The sequence below is a fragment of the Hyperoodon ampullatus genome (genome assembly GCF_949752795.1).
Source record: "Hyperoodon ampullatus genome assembly, chromosome: 18".
In the NCBI taxonomy this organism is placed as follows: Eukaryota; Metazoa; Chordata; class Mammalia; order Artiodactyla; family Ziphiidae; genus Hyperoodon; species Hyperoodon ampullatus.
Window position 1 is genome coordinate 5,729,264 of NC_136931.1, and position 20,327 is coordinate 5,749,590.

General features: G+C 42.2%; 1 protein-coding gene across 1 annotated transcript in view; it reads right to left on the reverse strand.

The window, feature by feature from the left end:
- The window catches only part of CDH13 (cadherin 13), a gene marked incomplete at both ends in the record, with an annotated part of 1,025,013 nt that overhangs the window by 363,490 nt on the left and 641,196 nt on the right, over nucleotides 1-20,327 (reverse strand). The window contains one exon of the mRNA XM_079724018.1: nucleotides 9,576-9,720. Within this exon, the coding sequence (XP_079580144.1) occupies nucleotides 9,576-9,720 (145 nt within the window). The remainder of the gene's footprint in view (nucleotides 1-9,575; nucleotides 9,721-20,327) is intronic.

The following is a 20,327-nucleotide window of genomic DNA, read 5'->3' on the forward strand; positions in this document are numbered from 1 at the left end:
TATGAATCTTGGAGAAGAGTTCTTCTTGAGCGTCTCCTGGACTAACGCTAGGGGGAGGATCTGGCTGTATTTGAGAAGGCAAATGCGACACACACACGTACATGCATGCCTACACAGGTGTGTATACACATACACACACACAAATACATACACACTCACACATATGCATACAAGGAAATGCTCCCTAGGGCGGCAGATTTGGATTGATCTTAGCATTTTCATGGGTGAAGTGGTAAAAGGACAGTGGGTGCCATAGTTGAGAGGAAATGAAAGGGCACAGGAGTTAGGCTGAATTCGAATCCCAGCTTTATCGCCCACCAACTGTGTGACTTTGGGGAAGTAACCTAACCTCCCTGAGCTTCTGTTTCCTCGACTGTAAAAGCATTGTAAGGATTGCATTAAGGTATAGGCATAGAACCTAGGCCAGCGTCCAGTACTAGAAACATTATGCAGGTGGTTATCCTGGCTTCTTTCCTGGGGGGCCAGCGCCGCCTCCCGCCCTGGTCCTAGTGAGACGCTCCCGTGGCCCCTGCCTTCCCCAAGCAGCACTGTCGCGGGCTCAGGATGTGTTTTTCACCTGCCTGCCTCACTCCCCTGCAAACTCCTCCGAGTCAGGGTCCGTGTCTCTTTCATGCATCCCTCCCTGAACCCATCCTTACTAAGCATCAGCATATCTGGTACCGAACTCGCACTCCAGAGATATTTGTTAGAAGAGGAATAAATTGCCAATAAAGACAACATTTGTTTAAAAATCAAATAAAAAGGGAAGTTTATTGTGATTCATACTTTCTGCCATTTGGGGCTACTTGTTCATTGAACGGAATTTATTGAGGGGCTACCATGTGCCTGGAACTCTGCTAAATGCTGACAGTTGAGGATGAAAAGACAGTCTGGTCCCCTGGCCTTAAGCTTATGCCGTAGAAAGAAAATCGAAGGTAAAATCCAGTTCATACTTGAGGAAAATTTATAAACCTATTAAGGTTTACAGTATTACCATAATTTCAAATAGATGGCATTGGTTACAATAATCCGGCACCATAAAATGAGTCAATATTCAGTATTCCCCCATTCATCATGGGCTCATCGCAAAAAACTGACGTGACCTCTTCTAGTCACCTCCGTTGTTCCCACCCCGGCCCAGGCCACAGTCCTCGCGTGCCTGGAGTGCTGACATGTCCTGGTTGCCCTAATCCTGTTCTCCACTGAGTAGCACAAGTCACATTTTAACAGTAAAATCAGACCTTACCACTCTCCTGCTTAACACCACCCAAGGGATTCCTACTGAATTCAAAATGTAATCAAAACTTACAGAGCTCTCACTCAGGGGTCTGTAAACTTTTTCTGTAAAGGGCTAGGTAAAGAATATATATATATATATATATATTTATATTTATATTTAATATTTTAAATATTTAACATATATTAAAATATATATTTAGATAGTTTATATATATATTTAGGTATTTATATATAAATATATATTTTATAAATTTTAAATACATATATATTTAGGTAGTATATATTTTTGGCTTTGTGGGACATTGAGTCTCTGTCCCAACTACCCAACTCTAAGAGCGTCATGTGAAGACAGCCACAGTCAATGCTTAGATGAATGGGCACGGCTGTAATCCAATAAAACTTTATTATCTTTATTAAAAAGAAACAGGCAGCAGGACAGATTAGGCCCGTGGCCCACAGTCTGCTGACTTCGGCTGGCCTATCCCCTGGAACTCACCAGGTGCCCTTCTCCTCGCTGACATTCTCCCACCACAATGACCACCTCTGTCCCCCCATCTTCATTCCTGCCTCAGACCTTCACGCTTTCTCATCCCTCTGCCTGGAATGTCCTTGCTTGGCCCCGACACTGTGGCTCCTGGATTCTCACTGGTCTCAGCTTAAACCTCACCTCTTTAGAGAGATCTTCCTTGACCTCACTGTCATTCTATCACATCACCTTGTTCTATTTTATCCAAACGTCTTAAATTACCTTGTTTATTCCATTCATTGTTAATTATCTTTCTCTTCCCACTACAACGCAAATGCCTTAAGAGTGGAGAGCTAACTGGTCTTGGCCACCGCTGCATCTCCAGCACCTAGAACACTATCTGGCTCATAGACCCTGCCCAATAAATTTTCTTTAAGCGGTTTTGCTGAATGAAGTGTCATCAGGAATTGATTTGAAATAAGGGTTTCCCTAAAATTATAATTGTTTAGTGCCATTGTGGACCTGCCACCCTGCTGTATTCATCTATAACACTAAGAATTCCTGGGCTGTTCAGAGTGGATCCTCAGGCATCAGGGGTGGATTTCAGTGGCATTGCAGTCCACCGTGCTCGGTGCTGTAACAACTCAAGGACGTTTTCATTTTTATTTTGTAGCTGCTCAACTGTCACCTCATTTCCATTTTGACTGGAAATCCCCATCAGATTTATTCTTTCAAAATGTTATAGAATGATCACTAAGCTTCTGAGGCTCCCAATGCCTCTTCACCTTCCCTTCAAGTTAAACTATTGTTATTTTAATTAAGTTAATTAATAAAATTTTATTTTATTTTTCCATAGTTGATGTCATAAATCCTTCTCTCTCCCAAATGGGTAGGGATGGAAGGATGACTCCCAGCCTGAGACTAAAATATATCCAGCAAATTAGTGGGTCAGGGCTATCAAGTATTTATTTTTATGAGGAAGTAACCTCCATGAGCACAGAAGCCATATCTCTCCAGGTCACTGGGTTAGCCTCAGTGCCTCAAAGACCTGACATGAATGAGTATAAGGGTGGGCGATGGGCAGAGGGGAGACAGACACATAAGGAACAAAGATTTCATGGTTAGAGAGAACAGTGATCCAAAAACAATGTGGTGTTTGTGTCCTGAATTGGTCTCTAGCCCCACTGACTCATATATGAATTTAGGTGGAGAGAGGGCTACGAACAAAAATGAGAAGAGCTGTTTTCAAAGTTCCCCACATTTAAGATGTGACACACAGTTTTACTGGTTGGGTATCCTTTGAACAGAATATAGGGCTCTAGACATCCTCCCCTGTCTCACCAAGCCCTGTGGTATCTCCAAGGCACCAGTGGACCAGCAGCAACATACACAATAGTGTCCATCAGAGAGGGGCTGGGGTATAAAGGAGGGAAAATAATAGTGGCTACGACAAGGCTGTTGATAGGCTTGGTTCAGAGCCCCTGTAAGACATCACTTGGGGACCCCAGATATGGTTAGAAGCAACTTGGTGGACATTCAGCTTCTTGAGTAGGTAGCAAAGTCCAGATAACTCAACACTTTTGATACTCTTTATTTTCTGGAATTTTCCTTTTGGGAAGATGTCTCTGATTAGCTTATGCAACTCCTTCAGCAACTCCTTCATAAATTTTGTTTTATGTTCAACTGCACTGGAGTGATTTGCATCATAATTCAAACTGAATGACACTGCAGGCCTGTTAACGACATCTGTTCCTAGGCAACTTCCCTCAGCTAAGACTCCAATGATGACTCCAGGAGAGGGGTCAGAATCAACAATTTCAGTCCTCTTCCTCGGCCAAGCAATCTGGGGAGAAGTTTAGAGCAAGGCCGTTCACAGCCTACAGACACAGTTAGTGAAGTGACCACAAGCCTTAGAGATATTGGGTATCATCCAGAAATATAAATAAATGTCCATCAGTATGCTCATATGTGAACGGAAAGACTATTGTATCTTCATGCATGAGTTTAGCCAAGATACAAATATAATCCTCTGATTAGAAGTGTCACTCCAATATACATCAAAATGTAATAAGCATATCCTTTATCCTATCAATTCCACTTGCATGTATTTACCCTAAAGAAATTGTCACAGAAGTAGAAAGAGACGTGTTCTCCCCTGTAGAACTGATTGTAAGTAGGGAAAAGTGAAAACAACTTAAGTCAACAGGGGATTGGCTGACTAGATGATGGTAGATCCCGACGCCAGCTGCTTAAAACAGTGATGTGTCGCTTGATATTTACTGATTTACAGAAACGTCCATAGGACACTGCAGGGTGAAGAAAGTGAGCTAGAAGAGCACGCAGAGCTCCATTTCTATGAAACTGTGTGTGTGCGTGCATCCCTGTGTGTGGAGGTGCCCAGGGAGAGCCCTAGAACCATGCTCCCTGAGGTGGCAACTGTGGTCTCCTCCGGATGGTGAGACTGGAGGGTAATTTTACTTTAAAAAAGCTGGGGAAGAAAGTGGAGTCTCATTTTTAAAAGAAATTTATCTACTTAAGAAAAAAATAGCCCCGTGCCCACTATTCCAGAAGCTCACAGGACTCGCTGGAATAGCTGAGAATGGAAGAACCTTTGATGTGAAAGTCTAAATACCAGCAGAGGAAAACCAGAGAGCTGGTGGACCAAAAGGTCACATGCAATTACTGCAACAAGTAAACAGGTGACCAGAAAAGGGACTCTACCACCAGGTCATACCAACAAACTGAGAATTCATGCTAAGCTAGGTCTCAAATACCAACCTCAAATATCAAAGCCATCTTTATTTGGCTCAAGCTATTTTAGAAAATATCAACTGCCGAGCAAAGCTGAGCTCCTGGGACAGCCATTTGTCCCAAAGACCACTTGATCGGCTGCTTCCCTCATGTCTCCCATGGTAGGACTTGTTTAAAAATTAAAGTAACTGAGACTTGAAGAACAGAAACTCAGGTGGATCCCAGAGATAAAATAAAAGACAAAGCCCCCTGCTCTCCTCGTATCACCTCTTCAGGGAGGCTGGCCTCCCCCCCCTCCTAGGATGAGGGGTCCCTATGGCTACATTGCCTTGCCCACCAATTTCAGTTCTGATTTATCTGTTGCTTGTCTCCCTGCTTGGCTCTGCAGACCAGGAGGGAATGAGCAGCATCTGGCAGGTCCACAGCTGGACCCTCAGAGCTTAGAATACTGCTGGTACAGAGTAGATGCTCAGTAAAATTACTGCATGGAAAAAAAAATAAAGGGGGCAAGAGAGGGTATGGGTCCTCAGCTCTCAGAAGTTAGAAGATGAGGATTTAGCTGCTAATCCCTGCCTCTATCCATTCAATAGCCTCAGGAAGTGTCAGCACACAACTAAGCAGTGGGTTATCTCTCAGGACTCAGAACACAGACCTCTAGGTCCTGTGGTCCTGTCTTCTCTCTAAAGAGAAAGGTCAACGTTACATTCATCTTTCTCAGTTATGTAGTTTGAGGACTAGGATATTTTCCCCATTAACTCCCTCCCCTGATGTATCTCAAGCTACCCCACCCGTCTGGGTGGTGGGCTCCCTTCTCCCAGCTGCCCCTGCTGACAGGCAGGGTGGCCAACAGCATGGAAGCAACAGCATGGAAGCAAAAGTCAGCTCCTGTATCTTGTTGGAAGGTTGCCCCTGAGCTTCTGGAACGCAGCTTGCTGAAACCCTGCTTGTGGTCCCAGCTGACCGAAAGGGTCTGGGAATTAATTAAAGTCCCTCTGGGGAGAGCTCTTAATGGATGTCTGCCGGGCTTGCGGGATGGATAGCCCAGCTCCCTGGATCCTGAGCTGGGCTAACTCCAACGTGTGTGTTTTACGTCATTTCCCAGAGCCCTCTCTCCCTAAGGGATCAAGCTCAGAACTGCCTGCGCTGGTAGCTGGCTTAACGCGGCACCTGAAATTGGCCTGCTTCCCTTTCCTGCAGCTCTCCCCACTCACGATCCTGTACCTGGCAGGTAAACCACCCGCCCTCAGTCCTCATATTAGGGTCTGTTTCTGGAAGCCCGGCACACCATTCCTCACGGATAGCCCTTCTCAATGGTGCCCAGAGGACCACCAGTGGCAAAGAACACTGGGGAGCTGGTGCCAGCAGGCGCTGCAGGGCCCTGGTGTGTGTGTCCTCCAGAAACGTCAAGGGTCCCAGCCTCTACCTACCCCCTACTCATGAGGTCTCAGAATGCATTGGGCATTCAGAAAACATCACACACGGAGCTCTGGTTTTCTTTGAGGAACAGCCAGGGCCTGGGCGTGGGTCCCATAAATCAATGCCTTGCAACTCCACAAAAGGAACAGTCCATAATCTGCAAAGTTCAAAAACTATTATTTTCTGTTGATCTTCCTTCATCTAGTAATGATTCCCCAAAATAATAGCCTGGAGTTTAGTGCTGACCAGCCAGAAATGGCCTCCTGTCTGCACATACAGATAAGTATGGGTGACCTTCCTCCATGATGGACTGGTGCTGATGGCATCTGGGTACACTGCAACATGAAAATCATGCTTGGTTGGTTGGGAGATGGATGTTCCTTCACACAAACTGCATGTCTTTTTGCCTTGCCTTCCCTAAAGGATAGGCCGCCAGAATAGTAAGAATAATTGGAGCATTAACAATACAGTGGCATTTCTTGTTATAACAAGAAATGTTATAACACTTATTATATTCCAAGCATTAAGTGAAGCACATTGCCTAATCTACTCATTGCATAGAGTTTTCTAGGGTAGGTATTATTCTACACCCACCCCATCTACAGACAAGGTGACTGAGGCTTCTAGCAGGTTCAGTAACCTGCCCACAGTCTCATCTTGTTAAGAAGCCGGGCAGAGCATCAAACCCAGCTCTAGGCCACAGTGCTATGTGTAGGACCAGCTACATAATTTTTGGGGTTCAGTGCAAAATGAAAATGCAGGGCCCCTTGTTGAACAATTATTAAGAATTTTAAGATGGCGACAACAGAGCATTAAACCAAGCGTGGAGCCCTTCAGAGCCTGGGGCCCTGTGAGGCTGGGCAGGTCCCACCCCACGAAGCTGGCTCTGGTTATGCGGATGCAGAAGAAAGTGATGTGAGTGATAAAAAGGGCTCCCATGTTTAACATCGTTTAACCCTAGAGACGGAGCAACGGCTCACATTAAATGAAAAGTGACTCAAGGAGCCTGGCTCTTTGGTCAGAAGAGCTGGTTATTTTACCTCAGGAGCTAAATCAAAGAGTCTGGGCCTGCAAAGAGTCTATGTGAGAGAAGGTGCCCAAGAAAGAGCCTGTGCCTTGAGGCCAGACGCGGACCCTGATTCTAGCTTGTCCACCAGCTGAGGGACATCAGGCAAGTTCCCAGACCCCTTTGAGGTTCAGTCTTCTCATCTGTATCATGGGAAGAGAGGTGCCCAGCCCTCAGGGCAGAGTGGAGGAAATGATACAGTGATAGAAAGCTGTCGGCACACAACAAGTGCCCACCTAAATGTCAGGATCATTCAATGGCTATTTTCACCGTGAAGTTTGTGGGTCAGTTCAAAGAGCACATGATTTGAAGGTTGACGCTGCAGGTTAAGTCCTGAACACTGTCCCCCATCAGTCATTTGTGTGAACTGGGCAAAGTCAATGAACTCTTTCTGGGGTCAGCATCCCCCTCTGTGAAATGGATGTGATACAAGGTCTACAACACGTAGGATTCCATAAGCCACAAACGAGAAGGCCATTGTGGAAACAGAAGAGGCGATCATTTCTCTAGCCTGTCAGGGCTTGTTGTTATGACTTACAAGTGGCTTAGGTTGGGAGGGGACTGGAAAATGGGTCCCACCTTCTTTCCCAGCTCCCCACTGTCCTCACAGACGCTTCGGGGGCCATCTGCCTGAGCTCTCCCACAGGGTGCTAAGTAATCTAAGTGTTTTTTCCTCTAAAACTTTTCCACAACATTTCCATATTTTTGACCTCAAATTTGACTGACTCCATGTCAATTTCTGCTTTATAGTCCAACCCAGAGGGTACTGAGAAAGAAAACAATGACTCAGGCCAAATTCTGCATAGCTGGAAGAAACTACTCCATACAGATATACAAGTCTTTATGTATTTTTATAGGATAATACCAATCATAAATAGAAGTTTGAGGTGATTTATGTTTTGCTGGGTATGTGTCCACCCTAACTGAACTGCTTTGTGCTTTTAAGAAATTCAACACACATAAAAGATTCCCTTTTGCTTTGAAAATACGGTATGTATACAAAGCAATAAAATTTGAAATTTCTTTCTCAAGCTTTAAAGAAGGGCACAGTGGGAGAAAAACTGGACATCGTCTAATCATATACACACATAATATACAAAGACATATACATGCTCACAGCCGACTCGGATGTAACCACTGTCATTTACATTTAGAACACTCTTCCTGCCCATCTCGAGTTCCGGTCACTCACATTCAGGGCCCAGGTACCACAGATGGAAACTGGGAATCATTTTTCTGCTCTGCTCAAACTCCAGTCTCTTTAACAGCTTTCCCTATCGGTTCTCGTAACTTGTTCTGCACATCAGCTTGTTTAAGAAGATTTCCATAAGCATCCAACCCAATTCTAGGGTGTGTCTCACCAGAAGCCATCTCTGCATCAAAAGCAGCCCACTGAGCGGTGCCACGGGGAAGGTCTGCCCTGAAGTGACCTGACCCACCTTCACCTGCCCGCTGTCCATCTCTCCAGGACGCTGCCCCTAAGGCCCTCTCCTTTTTACAGAATGCATTCAAATCCCGGAAGGGAGAGGGTGCTTCTGCCCCTGGGGATCTAACTGATGAAGTGCACAGAGGCCCAGCTCCTCAAAGCTGAAGGGAGCTTTTAGGCACCTTGCATACAGTTATTCACCTGGTAGTCTAGGCAGGTTGCCATGACAATGCTTCCGGAGCCTCCAGTATCTACAAGCTATTGATACATCCCGTCCATTCAGTAAAGGGGGAAAAAGAACCAGCTAAAGCAGCCCCTTAGCTTCCATCTCCCATCAGCGAGGAGTGACTCCTTTGCTTACAGCAGTTGTTTGGCGTAATCCAGACACAGCAACACTGACACTCTTCATGTGGCATCTTTTCACTCAAATGTATCTGAAAGCTTAAAATCAAAGTCCAGCCTTAAAATAGGGATTTTTCTACTTTGCTCTTCACTTTCTCAAGCATTATACTCAGGAGTGACCGCTGCTGCTGGTCATGGAATGCTTTAATTAGTAGCTATGAGCCAGAAAAGGGAGCTCTCAATTCTAAAATCTTCTGTGATAGAAAGGTGAAACATGGGGAAAAGATACCAGGAGTTCCATAGTAACCTTGAGTGATTTCTGTAACACTAGGTACATGTATTGCCAGAGAGAGAAATAAAATGCTTGCTTTTGGCCCTTCGACCAAAGAGAAAAGTTTTCTCTATCCATGTCTTCTAAGGAAAGGGAAAAAAAAGGCCTACCCATTTTCCCCAAATGGTTCTTATTAAAACGCACTTATGAAGGGAAATAACTGAGGAGCTTGCAGTGGGGACCTTAATTTTCTTCAGAGTTCCACTATACCACAAGCGCAGCCTTGGGCCCTCAGAAGGGTGAGCTAGACATTTACATGGTGTCCAACATCAGCCATACATGGGAGACCGATATGTTGGTCCTCCTTGAAGGGTCACCTTTGGGCACAAGGGAAGACATTTTCCTAGTCTGCAACACGCCAGTCACGTTCTGAGTTGCAGCTCTCCAGCTCTTGCTGCTACCCAGGGAAATAATATGTCAGTGCTGATGCATACCAACAATAAGTCAGAGCGGCAATAAAACAGTCTCCAGAAGCCCCAAAGATCACAGGATGCCACTTCCCAAGCCATTATGCGAACGGTAAGCCAACCTAACATACCTGTAGGTGACCCCTCCATGACGTGGCCGATGTAAGGGCCTTCCTGAAAGATGGGTCTGTTGTCATTCTGATCAATCACGATGACGTCCAGAGGGACCGGCCCCTCGAGAGTTCTACCGTTGACATCAATGGTCTCCACGAGTAGCTATTGGAGGAAAGAGATTGGGGGAGAAAGAAGGCATTCATTCATTATGAAAATTGAAGTAGGGTTCTCTGGAGAAAGAAAGGAGGTTATATCAGCAATTTTATGAGCCCTTGGCAATATTCAAACGTTGGTCTCAATGGATAGTCACCAGGACTAGAATAGAAACTAAACATTACAGAATAAAAGACAAAGATCAGTTCATGTTAAGTCCCACTTGGGAAATTTACAATTAATTCATCAAATCTGCAAAGGAAGTCCAAAAAAAAAAAAAAAAAAAAAAGGAAACACTAAACACCAGCAATCAGTCACAGCTGAGAAAATATGCTTACATTGTTTCTGTTTTTCCAACATCATTATGCTTAAATGGAATATTATGCTAATAAAAAGAACTGACTAAGCAGTTATGAACAGAGTATATTAAGAAATAACCGGAAGTGTTTATGGTAATATTGGGGAGAAATTCAGGGCAGTAAGTATTTATAGAGAACCTTCCTGAGGCAAGGAAGGTGCTTGCAGGGGTCCTGAATGAGACCTTGGGACTCCTGCCCACCAGGCCTTTATAATCTAGCAGGGATTTCACAATTCCATATGGAACTACCTTCAGATCTCAAGGCTGAAGAAAATAGCATAGAAAACCCAGCTTTACTGTTGCATGGTAACAAGGAATTATGTCGTGGCTTTTCCAGTGAACCATGCAGACTTTATGCTCTCATTTCTGTGCCTGATACTTCCTTGATTTAACTCAGGGGCCACAGTGACACTTCTTGGATATCAGTGGTGGTCCCTGCATTGGGACCCTGTTGAGCATTCCTGTCAGAAAAGGTCTCTGTAGCTGGAATCCTTGGGAAATGGTCTCTGCAATTGGAATCCCAGCACAACTTCTCACTAGTCATGTGACCTCAACTCATACACTTAATCTCTCAGTTTTATCATCTGTAAAATGGGTTCATAAAACACTCATTATTAGGGATAATGGTAACCAACATTATCCAGGGCTTACCGAGGCTCTCTACTATATTAACTCACTTGATATTCACAGTGACCCTATGAACCATTTCTGAGGAGGGAATGAAGCCAATTAGAGGTTAGGTGGTGGAGTCTGGATTTGGCCCTGTGAAGTCAGTCTCCAGAGTTTACATTTTAAACTGTTATAAACAATGTTTCTAGATCACTTTATATAATGCCTGTTATGTAACTCATCTCAAGGATATTAGCTGCTGCTACTGTTGCTACTGTTGTTATCATCAATACTGTTGTCAAAACTAGCCCTAATTAGGAAAAGAAAAGAGAAACACGTTTGTTATACCCCACCTGAATGTGTTATAAACTGGTTTCACCCTTTGGAAAGTCACATGGCAAAATTCACCAAATCTATGAAGGACTCACATACTTTGTTCCATTTGGATACCACTCTGGGTTCTATTTGAGACAGGTTGCACTACATACATGGAAATACTTTCTGCAGTGTTATTTCTAATAATGAAATTACACTGGCGTCCACTAAATGTCCAGTGCAAAAAAGACGAGTTGAATGAATGTGTTTGTAGCAAGATACTAGAATACAGCCATTAGATAAAATAATTATTCAATTCTGTTGATCTACTTAGAATACTGTGTGAAAACACAAAAAACAGCATGTGTACTATACATGTGTGATTTAAACATGTGGACAGAATTTGAAAGTAGTAAGCAAACATGAAACCAGGTATACTTGGGTAGAGGAATTTGTTTTTCATTTTTTCTTTAACACTACTTCATCCTTTCACTAACAAATTCACACACACACACACACACACACACACACACTTCGATTTCTGGGGTAGATAAAATAATGCATGAGTACCTTAGCTAAGAAGAAATTAAATAGGCAGAGCCTTTTAACATCTGCACACAAAGGAGATCTTACAGAGAATGAGCTTTTATGCTGATTTTTAAAGCTACCATGAGAATACTGCTAAACGAAGAAAATAAAAATCAAGCTTTGGGAGCAATTTCCTGTAATAATGAAGGTCCGGCCTTTTGTCCTCCCAAAATTGCCAAGAACTTGACTTGGCCTTCATTCTGATCAAATGTATCTCCTTAGTGTCTGTCTTTCCATTATGTTGAGCTGGATCTAGAGTCTGCCCCACCCAGTTCTGACAGATCTGCGTATTTGGCCAATGTGAATTCTGTTCCTCTGTCTTACTTGTGGCCTATGATGCTAGCCAAGTCTTGTAGAATGTGGGGGATTAGGATTCAGATCCAAGATATGTGGTGTCTTTGGCTGAAATAAAGCCAAGTCCTTGGCTGTTTGGGGTGTGAATTTTAACCCAACTCCTACTGCCCAGTTTTCAAAGGGCAGCTTCATTCAGCCTTTGCTAGAGAAGGCAGAACTATTTTATATTTAAATAATTTAATCAAAATATTCCAAAATGTCATTATTGGAGGCAAGGATTTTTTTTTAACATCTTTATTGGAGTATAATTGCTTTACAGTGGTGGGTTAGTTTCTGCTTTATAACAAAGTGAATCAGCTATACGTATACATATATCCCCATACGTATACATATATCCCCATATCTCCTCTCTCTGGAGGCAAGGATTTTTGAGCAACTAGAAAGTATGATAAATCCAGTGTCATGTTAATCATTTCACTCTAAACTTTGCCCAGAGGGTGGTCCTTCTCCCAGGGATCAAAGCAGAAACTCAGAAGCCACCCTCTTCCCCAAGTGAGGCCTTCTATCCCCAACCACTCCATCAACGAGTCGGGTCTATACTGCTTGTTCTGTCTCCTGAATTTGTCTTAAATCCACCTTCTTCTCTCCAAATCCATCATCACCTCCAGAGATTAGCTTCTGACACTTCCCACCTGGGCCACTGCAACAGGCACCTAATGGGTGCCCCTGCTACTAATATTGCCTGCCGTAATCTATTCTCTAAGGGGTTTGTGATGGTTAGTTTTATGTGTCGACTTGACTGGCCATGGGGTGCTCAAATTAGACGTTATTTCTGGGTGTGTCTGGATGAGACTAACATCGGAGTCTGTGGACTCAGTAAAGTAGATGGCTCTCCCCAGTGGGGGTGGGCACAGCCAATCCACTGAGGGCCTGCACTGAACAAGATGCAGAGGAAGGAGGGATTCGCCCTTGTCGTCCCACCTGAGTGCTGAGCGGGGGCCTCCGTTCCTTGCTGCCCTCAGTGGTCTTGCTTCTCAGGCCTTCAGACCCAGACTGAAATAAGCACCATCGGCCTCCCTGGTTCTCAGGCCTTTGGACTTGTACTGGATCACACCACCCGCTTCCCTGGGCCTCCAGCCGGCCCAGGCAGATCCTGGGACTTCTCAGCCACCATAATTGTGTGAGTCAGTTCCTTCTAACACAATCACTGCTTCTGTGTCTCTGGAGAAGGCTGACTAATACAGGCCTCCAAGGTGTCTTTTCAAAATTTTTATTTATTTATGTCACCCCAGAATGGACACCTCTCAATCGTTTCTCGTTCCTCTTACGATAACAGCACATTCCTTTACTGTGACAAGTCTCTTTTATCACCTGGCCCCAGCCCACTTCTCCAAACTCATTTCACATCACAAGAGAGCCCCTCTGTTTCTCATTATCCAGCTACACCAATCTTTCTTCAGTTCTTCCAACTCAGCCCATTCCTTCCCAGCACAGGTATCTTCACGTGCAACCCTCCTAGCCGACATGAGCATCCCATCTGCCACCTGGTCAGCCCCCATCCATCCTTCAGATCTCAGATATCACTGGCAGAGAATATCCTTCATTACCGCTCCAGACTACCTCAGGTGTCCGTGGTTGACACTCCCATGGCACTGGTACCCTGCCTTTATAACACCTTCCATAACATGTAATTGCTTGATTATTTGTGTGACAATTCAACTAATGTCTGCCTCTCCGGCCCCATCAAGACAGAGGTGGGGTGGGTGTTCATGCCCAACAATGAATCCCCAAGGCTGAGATTCAGTGCCTGGCACACATCAGGCACCTGACTCATCGCTGACTGCATAGAGCCCTCCTCACGAGAGGCAATCCCTCTTTAAGAGACTGGAGTCCAAAGTTTTGGCCTCAGCTTTGGCCATCTGTCCTGTCTCTCCATTCCTGGCACACAGGAGCTGACCGTCAGTCCCAGGCTCCATGGACCGAAGGCCAGCTGACTCTGTGCAGTCTTAATTCATGAACAAGAATCACAGCGGTAAACAACACCCAAGTACATTAAACTGATAACTTGCCTTTTGAAAGAAGGGAACTAACATTTATTTGGTGTCCAATACATGTCTGGGCTTTTTATGTGTTGCCTCATTTGGCTCAAAACCACCTGGAGAAATACCCATTGCAGCAAAACTCAGAGAAATTTAAGGACCTGGTCTATGGTCAAAAGCTAGTTTGTGATCCAGCTGGATCCAAACTTAGATCTGACTTGAAAATCTGTGCTGTCCCCCACTGTGCCCTTGTTTGCTAAATGCTCTTTCATGGACTTCCCTTACATTTTAAAAATTCCTCTTTACTAACTATGTTATTTACTTAATAGTTTTGCTGTACATAGATTGTGTTTCACTGATGACTCCTCCAAGGCAAAATTATCCATGAATTCAGGGGTATGGTGAGCTTATTTAAAATTTTTCCTAATACACATGAAAATACATAATAAAACACACCATGAGCCTTTATGTATAATGTGACACCCTGCCACAAGTGACAGGTTGGGAAATACTATAGCATCAGCCTAGCTACAACATGTTCCCTTCTGAAATGTCACAGACTTTCTGAAAAGACAAGACTTGGACCTCTTATAATTGTAGCTCTCAAATGACCAAGATGAATAAAATGGGGAGGGGAACAAGGTATGAAAATCACTCTTAATCTGTTTAAGGCAAAATTACTTTATGCAACACTGGAGACATGAAGGTACCACATGAAGGTACCACGTGAACTAATCGCTCCACTTCAGGGGCCGTGGTAGGTGGACACCAGGTCACTGAGTCCTGTGTGTAGGGTGAGAGGGAGCTTGACCTCTGAAATGGGGAGGAGGTGGTGAAAAACCACAGGAGTCAGAATGGAAGCTACGCTGCCAGAGGAGCTCTGGCTGAAGCACGTAGGGTTCCCTAGGCCACCATTCCTGAACCCCACTTCCTAGGTTCTCGATTCTCCTTCCATATCCTGGGGGTGTCTCCACCAGAAGTGGGAACTGTCAAGTCACAACATGCAAACTGATGACTCTTCAAACCAATTACTGCACCATAATAATGGAGATGGGCTGTGCACATGCGTAGACAGGAATCCCTTAAAAAAACAACGCAACACAAACCTAACGAGCCAAATTACAAAGCACGTACAAGCACACTAGCCTTTGGTGTCACAACAAGCTATTAACATCTTGCCCTTCATTTGGCTTATTCTCTTTGCTCTGTTTATGAAAGACACAATTTAGTCAGACAAAATTTGATACTGTGATCTGATCCAAAGGGATGAACTGATGAAAAACATGCTACAAGGTTTTTTGGGTGAAGGCCAAAATGAAGACACTGGCTCTTAAAACACCATGTTTTTTCTATGAGATGACCCCAGTAACAGATGTCAAACCTGGACCAATGAGATAAGAAACAAAGTGTGAGATACACAGTCTATAGACTCATGAGTCATTTTAAAGTAAAATAATTTAGAAAACACTTCAGTGATCTTTTTGAACTCTGATAATTCTGCTTCGGGCTAAATATTCAAATGAAGTAAAACATACACAGCATAGTAAATTACTTATTTGAGATGATATAGTTAAACTACTGGTTATCAGTGGAATGCGTGTGTGTTCACATGCTTTTCAACCATATGTTTTTACATCACAGAAAATGAAGAGAACTTATGAGCTATAACTCTAACATAATGTGACTCAGTTTCTCTTTTGGACACAGATATGATGTCTCCTACCCAAATGAGTAGATGCCCTCCAAGTTACCTCTTTGGGACATTAAAACATTTTCCAACGTGGATGCTGCTTTGAAATACTTGTTTAGGAAATTCTACTTGAACCAATTTATAAGTCAAAAAGATGGGCCTTGTTCCTTTCATTCCAAATACCATCTTTTATAATAAGAATAGTTATAATGCTAGAAATGCAAAATGATAACTAGAAGTTCACTGCATTCAATTAGGGATATACAAATGTCTAACAAGTATTAGACATCTCCAGTTACGCGTGACTACAAGTTTAGACATACAGATTTACACAAAACCTTGAAAGAAATATGGAAAATAAGATGCCAGCATTTGCCTCCATAGAGGAGAAGGATAAAGAAAAGATGGACTCAATGACTATGAAGGTGCAGTGAAATAAGCACCAGGTTCCATGTTAGGGGAATCTAAACTTGATATGATATTCCTGGAAGGCAGCTGAAACTATGTCCTGAGAACCTCAAAGATGTTCATAGCTTTAAAAAAAAATTCCATAAAAATTCTATGGAGATAAAGAATCCCACAGAGATTTTGCATAAGTAGGCTACTATGAGATTATTTATAACAGATGATCTCCAAAATTAAGTGCCTCGAGTAAAGAAGGCACTGATCGATATTTTTATTGAATTTTTGTTTGCAATTCTCACACCCTCCCCACCTACCAACATCTCATAAAGACCAAACAAGGGTTTTCCACCAAAGACATCCTCACCGATCACTGAAATTACACTAGACTTTGAATCAGAAAGCCTGCCTTCAAACTTCAGCTCTGTTACCTATAAAGTGGCTGTGGTTGGCAGAATAATGACCCTCCTAAAGTTTTATGTCCTAATCCTGGAACCTGTGGATATGTAAGGTTACTTGGCAAAGGGGAATTAAGGTTGCTGATCAGCTGACCTTAAAACAGAGAGATCAGTGTGGATCGTCTGGGTGGGTTCAACGTAATTATGAAGGTCCTTAAGAGAGAGGAAGAGAAGAAAGTCTAGGTGATTTGATGTGAAAAGGTACTTGACCAGCCACTGCTGGCTTTGAAGGTGGAGGAAGAGGCCATGCGCCGAGTGTGAGTAGCCACCCAAAGCTAGAAAAGCCAAGGCCTGCTTTATAGCCTCCAGAAGTGAATGCAGGCCTGCTGGCGTGTGGTTTTAGTCCTGTGAGTTCCATGTTGGACTCAAAACCTACAGAAGTGCATGATAACAAATTTGTGTTGTTTTGCATTGCTACAGTTGTGGTAACTTGTTACAGCAGCAATAGAAAATTGATACTGTGGCCACATCATTAATTGTTCAAACTGGAACAACTTTTAGAATGAAAGCAGGTACTATCAACAATTAAGCCACAACAACAGGTGGAAATCAAGACTGTCCCAGGCTAACTGGGTCACACGGTGAGCCTGTCTTATTAAGGAACTTCACTTCTCCGTATCTAAGTTGGCGCATGTAACAAAGATGTTTAGAATGTCATTTTTCTCTTTGCTAAAGGAATAAAAAGATAAGCGAGTGTGTGTAGCACACACATAGGAAATTCTAAACAAAGCTTTGTTAGATCAGATGAGGTTTGGCGACTTGGGCATTTGTTCACTCCCAACAGACCTTTCTTTAGACTTTTGCAAATGTGGATACAGTACCCTCGATTCAATTCTTCTGTGTCAGCCATTACCCCTCAAAATTGCTTTCCTATTACACTAATCTAGATTTCTCTGACACCAATCATTTGCATATTCAAGTTATTTTTCTCAGCTTTATTCATTTATCGAAGTTGAATCTCATTATGGACCAACTCCTGGAGAGTTCCCAGGGAAAAGATATTTTTAGCCTTTTTAACATTCCACCACCTTCATTTACACAGTTCTGTGTGTAATCTTCCCCTTTATGGACTGGATGTGGTGTTTACAGCTCCCTCAAAAAAATGATCAAAGGGGTGATAAAAGTTTCCTACTTGTTAGATGATTAATTAAAGATCTTGATACTATTATCAAATGTTCTTTGAAAAGCTTGCTTTGCTTAGAGCCATAGTATTTCTTTAGTGAATGTGAAATTTTACTTTTAAAGTATGTTTTCCACCAAACATAATGAAAACACTTTTTTTTTTTTCTTATGAATGTATGCTCACAACCACGCTGGACTTTGAGGGCATTTTTCTATTTAACTTTTGAAAGTAACTTTAATTATGTGGAAGAAATCTATGCAGATACTCAAAATAATTTTATTGAAGCAGCCTGGGTAAAGTCCCAGTGAATATCCTCTACCCCAAGAGGGGACACAGGCTGAAAATTTTAATTGGTTCAAGGAGAATTTATATAAATCATGGATGTTGGAATTATGCCAGATCCATTAAAGATACGTACAAAGGTTGAGGGGATTTTCGTGCAAAGGTGACAAATATAATACTTTTAAAAACAAAGCTGGAGGAGAAAATTACGGGTGATTTTATTTTCACTTGCCCTTCTCCCTTCCTAAAGTGAAATTCAGAGGAATAGAAAGCAATGAAATATGTTTCTTTCTTTCTTTTTTTTTAGTTTACAGATCTGAAGTCATTTAGTTAAATAAGTATTAAAATGTTTTATGAAACATGATTTTCTTCAAAATTAAGGTTGAAATATAAAAATTTAAATTATAGCCTAATAAATCCAGATGGATTAAAGTATTAGGAAGAAAAAAGTCTATTTTTTTGAATATTTGAATGTTTATGTAATAGAGTAGGGAAAGCCTTTCCAAACCAGTATTAAATGCACAAGTTATTATGTGCATTATTGAGAGGTTAAACTACTTAAATCCAAGTTTTTTATATCACTAAAATACAATAAATAAACAGAAAACTAAGCAAAATATTTGCATCATGTAAAACAGACGCCTACTATCCTGAATATACAAAGAGCTGGTTAAAAATCAATAGAAAAAAACAATTAGCAAAGCAAAAAAAGAAAAAAGCAATAAATATATTATAACATTAAAATGAGATGGCTTTTTGCTTATATAATTGCCAAAATAATTAGAAAAACCTAATAGTATTTGACAAACTTGTCAGAAAACCAAATCTCATACATTACTGATGATACTAAAACATCTTTCTGAAACGCCATTTGTCACTATGCATCACAAGCCTTGAAAACATGTGATTTTACTTGTTATATGTGTGTGCCAGGGAATAAGGGGTGTTTAGTAACATGTATACTCATTTCAATATTGTTTAAAAATAGGAAAAATTACAAACAACAGAATGTTCTACCTGGATATTGATGAAATAGATTTTGGTATTTGCACAAAGAATACTACATTGCAGAAACACTTGAGGGAATGGAAAAATATTAATGGCATGGTGTTCATTGTATGAATTAAATAATCCAATTGCTAAGTAGTACTACATGATGAAATTTTTGAAAAATAGGCAAAGACATTACACTATTAAAATTATACTAAAATATTAACAGTGGTTTTATTGCAGGTAATTTTTTTTTTAACTTGGCTTCTCTGCACTTTTCTGGATTTCCTGTAATGGGCATGTGTTAATTTCACAGTTAAAAAAGAATCTATAAAATTTATTTTGAAATTGACTACAGATTGGCTATAGTTTATCACAAATGGGGAGTTATGGGAACCTATTAAACTTTAGGACATCTATCATCTCTTAGTATTGATGATTAATGGGAAGCAGGGGAACATTAGGTTTATAAGAGATCATTAGTATTATGGTAGAAAACAGAGGGTGGTTGGCTTTTCCCAACTTCACAGGTCTTTGATTTTGGATAAAAAAGAGTCTCATGCATTTAACAGAACTTTATAATATGGAACTTGGTCTCATCAGCTTTATTTTCTGAACCATCACTGTTATCAATGTTTGCTTCTTCTTTGAAGCTTCACTTTTAATCTCACTGATAAATTCTGAGAACCAGCAAAGGGCTGAGACTCCAAGCGTGGACTTTGGGTTGAGGGAGACTTGGCTCCAGGCCCTGATTTTACCCCTTATCAATTCTGTGATTTTAAACCTACTCAGTTACCTTCCTAGAATCTCAACTTTTTCATCTTTAAAATGGGAGAATGGGACCTGTCTAATGGGGCTGTCATGAGGTAAAATACTTGACGTTTGTAAAGCATTTAGCAAAACATCTGGCACAGAGCAAGTGCTAAATAAATAGTGGCTGCCAGCATCCTTAAAGTTTTTTGTGAAGCAAGAAAAATATCCTAAGAACATTATGGTCTTGATGAAGGTTCACAAACTCAAGCATCTCAGGGAAGTCACTGATATGTTGCAGAAGCTGCCTGTAGGAAACTGAAGCTCATTTAGAATCAAGAAGATACACCAGCCTCTTGGTGCCAAGACCGCTGTTCAATCTCCATGTGAGGAATGGATTCGGCCAAGTTCATGGGCCCGCACAATATTTCTCCTCCCTCTCTCTCTCCCATCCTGTACTCAGAACCAATGTGTCCTGAGGAAGGTGTCAGTGACCAGCTCAGGCCCACACTCTGGGGACTCAGCTGTGAGATGACCTCGTTGTTTTTCTGGCTCTCCTCAGACATCCAGGTCCCCATTGCTGCTATACTGGTCCTGCTGTCTGGACTTTGGACTGCACATCACTGGGTCCACTTAGCCCTCTGGGTTGGCCTCAATTCCTGTTCCACTTTCTCCTTTGGAACAATGCCTAGGATTCCTTGCCCTCCCAGGCATACCT